At 42.5% G+C, this 6,221-nt stretch overlaps 1 protein-coding gene across 1 annotated transcript; it reads left to right on the top strand.

Annotated features, from left to right (window-relative positions):
• Positions 1-3,258: 3,258 nt before the first annotated feature.
• Positions 3,259-3,918, top strand: LOC115670781 (uncharacterized). Its single transcript, XM_030592144.1, has one exon. The coding sequence runs from the start codon at positions 3,259-3,261 to the stop codon at positions 3,916-3,918; it is 660 nt and encodes a 219-aa protein (XP_030448004.1).
• The last annotated feature ends 2,303 nt before the right edge of the window (positions 3,919-6,221 follow it).

Here is a 6,221-nt window from a genome sequence, read left to right as displayed (position 1 = left end):
GCCACGTGAGGTGGCAGAATGGGCTGGCTAGGAGCATCGGGACTGCAAGAACGCCTAGGCTCGTCAAGGTGTGGTGGTGAGACTCGATGGGAGGCCCGGCGTGATGCATAAGTAGCGACGTTGTCGCTAGGAGTGTGCAAAAGAACCGGACCAGACCAAACCGGCCAATTTTGGGCGGTTCCCACGGGAACCGGTGAATACCGATCCGGTTCTTGATTTTAAGTGTGGAACCATCCACTCGGACCATCCAAATCGGACAGATACTCCTATCTCATGGTTACATATATTAATTTTATATTTTCAAAACCGCAATTCCAGCTCTCATGCTTCTCGGTCCTCACACTCTCTCTCAAAAAAACCCTAATTCCTCTCATCTCTCTCGTAGCTTGCTCTCTCACTCTCTCGTAGTCTTGCTCTCGCAACTCGCTCTTGCACGGTCGCAGGTCGCAGCCTTGCTCACCACTCAGGACGCGAATCTCTCTTCTCGCAGCCTCGCTCGCTCATGACACTCGTCACTTCCTCTCTCATAAGTTCAAAATCCTAATTGCCACTTGCCCCTTTTTCTAGTTTCTTCACTCAAGTCTCACGCCTCTTTCTCGCAGTCAGAGCCTTGCTAGCTCACAGTGTATAATGCTCCCTCTCCTGTGAGGTCCTTGGCCCATTTGTTCAACATATTATCTGAGACGTTGTGCATTGGTACTCGATTTTGGCGGAGGTCAATACGACAATGACTTATTGGGTTAAGCTTTTCTCGTAGATTATTTAGCTGATTTTGGAGTTGATGCTATTTCATGACTCAATAAACTCGTTTCATTTGTGAGGCAAAGTAATGTCGCAAACATCAATTAGTATTTGCCGAGATCAGTTCCATGGACTCACTCGGTAACTGGATCGGTTCGGGTCCCAATTTGTGGAACCGACTCTCGCTAAACCAATCACCTCTAATTGTCGTGGTGGCGAGTGGGTGCTCTTCTAAAGTTGTGAACCTCTCTTTATTGTATGCCAACCTCCTCTACTTTCGAACCTCAACCTTTTATAGACTTAGGATTATGGTTATCTCAAGGTACCAATCAATGCATCACTTTCCTATTTTAGACCAAAAAGATATATTGACTCCCTCACCTTAGGAAATTAAGATATCCTTCTAATTATCTCCGTAATTAAAATCGTTAAAGATAATATCTTTATCTCCTCCAAATTTAATTAGAAAATGCAATATTTCCCAGTTTGGCACGCCATGTGCTAAGCACATGCAATTTTCGGCCACAAAGGGGTATGCAATAGGCTTGATGGAATTTCGTACTCCTGCGGGCTTAGTTTAATTAAGCCCGTAGCCTCCCTTCAACTCAAGTCTAATTTAAATGGAATTTATGCGGGCATTATTACTAATAAAATGCTCCTAATATGCAAATGCAATTAACAATACTTTTATTTAGAGATCGCGGTGGAAACCTAATTTTCTATGCAATAAATGGGGTCAGCAAAATTTAAGTGTCAACATATTTTACATTTTGCGTGAGGAAATAGTAGAAAAATATAATGTCCATGCCGATACTTATAGCAAAATTACTCACATATATTTTCATAGGCTTGGCACCTCCCCCGTATAAACCTTGGGGAGTCATAATTAAGGTATCATCTTTACTTAAAGTGCTATTTGTTTACTTAGAATCTCCATAATATCAAATTGTTGTACGATTCCTTTGATATTGTAGCTGGGGTATCTTCAAATTTTCATTGATATTGTATAAAAACAATAATTTCGTACTTTGTCTAATTTTTTTCAATTAAAGGCAGATCCGCTAATTTCATAGGAAAAAAAATGCATATGCATCATTTGACTTTGTTCGTATTTTCTAGGATCAAGTGCTGCACCGTACGGCACATCCTAGGTGATCAACTCGAGATTTCTCTCTAGAAACTCCAGCGCACTTAAGAATCAAAGTCATAGAAAAACCATGTGAAAATGCCTCGACAAGAACATATTAGGCATCATTCCACTTGTACTTGCAGGTTTTCCTAAATATGAGATCCAACCCATCTTCGGAGACTTCGGAATTCAGATACATATGCAGTACAACGAGGTTGTCCTATGTGGAATAAGTGGGCGCCACATGCTGATATTCTCCCTTTGGACTTCTTTATCCACGTTTGACATTGTTCGATCTTGATCTTGATGTTAGGAAAAATGTTTTGGACATTCTTTTGGGCGCAAAGGAAAGAGAGACACGACCTACTTCATTCCAAAGATGTCCAGCGCCTAACAAATCAGAAATTAGGAAATGATTCGATTCCCACGGGAGGGACGATCGTAGATGACGAGATGGTCCCTTTGATGGGCACCGCTTTCGCTAAATAGTCGGTATGGAATCGTGTGCTGTAGCTCGAATCCACATTCAATCGTGTTCCTGATAGTGGCTTCGCGCAATACGCGTCTTAGCTCGATGGGTCCGGTTCCTGCACGGGTTGCGTTTGTGGCGACCATCACGGATAAGACCTCCTGCTGCCATCCCTGAGCAGGAAATTCCCATGCAATTGTCCTTTCTCTTCGTGGACTCGTGTTAGGTATCTCATCGTTAAAAGTCAAAGAGTAATCCACATCGAAACTCACAGTTTTTGGATTACATGCGACTCTTGGTCACGGTGGTTCTGCTTTTTCTACTTAAACTCCACGTTCAATAATCCAAGACTATACTTAGCGAGTCTTTCACGACAAGGTGTAAGTTTTGAACATGAACATGGATGGATAAATGATAGTGGAATCCAGCTTGTGATCCGCTCGTTAAAATAACTTTAAAAACAGTACTCATAGTTTAAAAATATTACAAATGGCGAGAGGCGACTGTTACCTAAAAAACAATTCGTGTTACCCTTTAATTTGTTCTAGGTAGAGAATGACCCGCTTTCTTTTTACGGTAAAATGGGGTATTCAAAACTTTTGAGTTAGATACTGTTGGAAATCGCAAAGGATTTTTCAGATCTCAAGGAGACTCTTCGTAACCCAAGTTCATCTTGATACTTGGAATCTAGAAAGTTGTTACCTAGGAGGTTATGTCTTTTAAGATAGCCTTTAATGTTATGAATCTAGACGTGTTTGTTCATGTGACTAGAGTAAACGTAGAGTCGTGTGTTAATCCTATATATATGTGCGTCTTGTAATCTTTTTTTATATACAAGCAAATACAATAGTATTTCAAATTTCCTTCTAACATTTGGTATCAGAGCCAGTTGGCTAAGTTTTGAGAGATCTCAAGTCAGATGGCTTCTGTGAGTAGTGCCGGGAATGTCCAACCTCAACTCCCAAGGTTTGATGGGAAGAATTTTGAGCATTGGAAGATCCAGATGGAGGTGCTGTTCGGATTCCAGGAGCTGACCGAGATTATCGAAGAAGGATTCGTCGAGCCAGAAGCAGCGGCAGATTCGACAACGGAGGAGCAGAGGACGATAAAAGAAAATCGTAAGAAAGATCGTAAGGCTCTCTTTTACATCTTTCAAGCGATAGATTCGTCAATCTTTGAAAAAGTGGCGAATTCGAAGACGGCGAAGGAAGCATGGGATACTCTCATCAAAATTTACAAAGGCGTTGAGAAGGTCCAGAAGGTTCGGCTTCAGACTCTTCGTCGACAATACGAGCTCCTTCAAATGGAAAAGTCGGAGTCCATTTCTGACTATTTCTCACGCGTATTGGCTCTTGTCAATCAAATGAAGGCCAATGGTGAGACTTTTGGCGATCAACAGATCGTCGAGAAGATTCTTCGGACGCTAACGTTGCAGTTCGAATATATTGTGACTTCCATTGAAGAATCCCGTGATCTCTCAGTTTTGACCGTGGATGAGTTGATTGGCTCTCTACAAATGCACGAGCAACGACTCAAGGAGAAGTCCAAGACGGTGGAGGAGGCTCTACAAAGCCAGTAGGTGTTACCCGATGAAAAGAAAAATCTTTCTACTCAAAAGAAAGATAAAAGGCGGCAGGAGAAGCAACCTCGACAACAAACAGATAAGTCCCATATTCAGTGTTTTAATTGTAAAAAGTATGGGCATTATAAATCTGAGTGTCGAAGCAAAAGGATTGGTGGTCAAAAGTTTCATGCTAAAGTAGCAAGTTCTGTCGATAGATTTGTTGAAAGCAATGATGAGCATGGTAATGCTCTTTTATTCACGTGTAATGCTTAAGTGGAGAACCAGAAGAATGTTTGGTACTTAGACACCGGATGCAGTAATCACATGTGTGGCGAGAAGGAGTTATTCTCGAATTTCGATGACACCTTTCGTTCGGAGGTGAGGTTCGGGAATAATGCAAAATTTCCTATCACGGGAAAGGGGAGCATTAAAATCAAAACAAAAGATGGGTCGGTTCAAAACATTTCCGACGTTCATTATGTTCCCGGTCTTCGAGAGAATCTCTTGAGCATGGGACAGTTGTCCGAGCGAGGCTATCACATGATCATCAAGGATGAGGTTTGCACGATTCATGATGGCAAAGGAGGATTGATTGCAAAGGTAAAAATGGCCCGAAATCGCCTTTTTCCTTTGTATATTAATTATGCTACGTCATGTTTTAGTGCCTCAGTGCAAGATTCTTCATGGCTTTGGCACAAGCGGTTCGGACATGTGAATTTCGACAGCTTGAAGCTGTTGTGTCGAAAGAAGATGGTGTGAGGTCTGCCCGAAATTTCTTCTCCAAAGGAGATATGTGAACCATGCGTCATTGGGAAGAAGTCCAGAGAAAGCTTTCTTTCAGGAAAATCATGGAGAGCGTCGAAGCCATTGGAGTTAGTTCACTCCGATCTCTACGGACCGCTTGGTGAATCGTCGAATCGCGGGTACAGGTATTTTGTTACCTTTATCGACGACTTTAGCAGAAAAACATGGGTTTATTTCTTGAAGCAGAAATCCGACACCATCGATACTTTCAAGGAGTTCAAAGCCTATGTCGAAAACCAAAGTGGGCACAAAATTCAGATTCTCCGAACTGATCGCGGCACAGAATATTTGGTTGGTGACGGCTTCTTCAAGCAATGCGGCATCAAGCATCAATTGACAGCACGATATACTCCTCAACAGAACGGAGTAGCGGAGAGAAAAAACCGCACTATCGTCGAAATGGTACGTACTATGCTTTGTTCTAAACATTTGCCGAAGCATTTTTGGGCGGAGGCGGTTGCTTGTGCTGTTTACTTATTGAACAGATGTCCCACTAAAGGTCTTGAGTTCAAGACACCGACGGAGGTGTGGAGTGGTCAAATCCCGTCAGTTCAGCATCTTCGTGTGTTTGGGTGTATTGCTTATGCCCATGTGCCAAATGAGCTTCGTAAGAAGCTTGATGAGAAGAGTGAGAAGTGCATCTTTCTCGGTTACAGCAATGAAACCAAGGGTTATTGGTTGTATAATCCGGTAACGAAAAAGGTGGTAATCAGTCGAGATGTTACCTTCGACGAGGAAGGTGAGTGGACTTGGAACACGGAAGAAAAGAAGCAGTTTCGCTTTGTCCTAGATGAGGAGGAGACGGTTCAGCCCGATTTATACAGTCAATCTGAACCAGTAGCGGCTTCGGTGGAACCAGATTCGATAGTAGAGACTTCGACAGCAGTTACTTCATCAAATTCTGTTGAAAATCTTATCGAAAATCTTGTTGAAGGTTCTTCACGTCCACGGCGAGAACGAGTTTTGCCGGCTCGTTTGAAGGATTTGTTTTGTCCAATGATGATGATCCCTCTGATGAAGAAATTATCAATTTTGCTCTCTTTGCAGATTGTGATCCGACAAAGTTTCAGGAGGCTTCCCAAGATAATGGTTGGGTTCGCGCGATGAATGATGAGATCCACGCGATTGAGAAAAATGATACGTGGGAGCTCACATCTCTCCCGGAAGGCAAAAAGTCCATCGGTGTGAAATGGGTCTATAAGACCAAGTACAAGCCTAATGGTGATGTTGATCGATTGAAGGCTCGTCTCGTAGTCAAGGGTTACAAACAAAAACCCGGGATTGACTATTTTGAGGTATTTGCTCCGGTTGCTAGACTGAATACCATTCATATGATCTTTGCCTTGGCTGCTCAGAAACATTGGAAAATACACCAGATGGATGTCAAGTCCGCATTTCTCAATGGCGTACTTGAGGAGGAAGTGTATGTGGATCAACCTGAAGGTTATGTCAAGAAAGGTCAAGAGGGCTTTGTCTACAAATTGAAGAAAGCTCTTTACGGCCTTAAGCAAGCA

Source organism: Syzygium oleosum, unplaced genomic scaffold, assembly GCF_021117445.2.
Source record: "Syzygium oleosum isolate NSW1041296 unplaced genomic scaffold, Sole_v2.1 Sole_v2.03, whole genome shotgun sequence".
Lineage (NCBI taxonomy): Eukaryota > Viridiplantae > Streptophyta > Magnoliopsida > Myrtales > Myrtaceae > Syzygium > Syzygium oleosum.
This window is presented reverse-complemented; position numbering and strand designations above follow the sequence as displayed.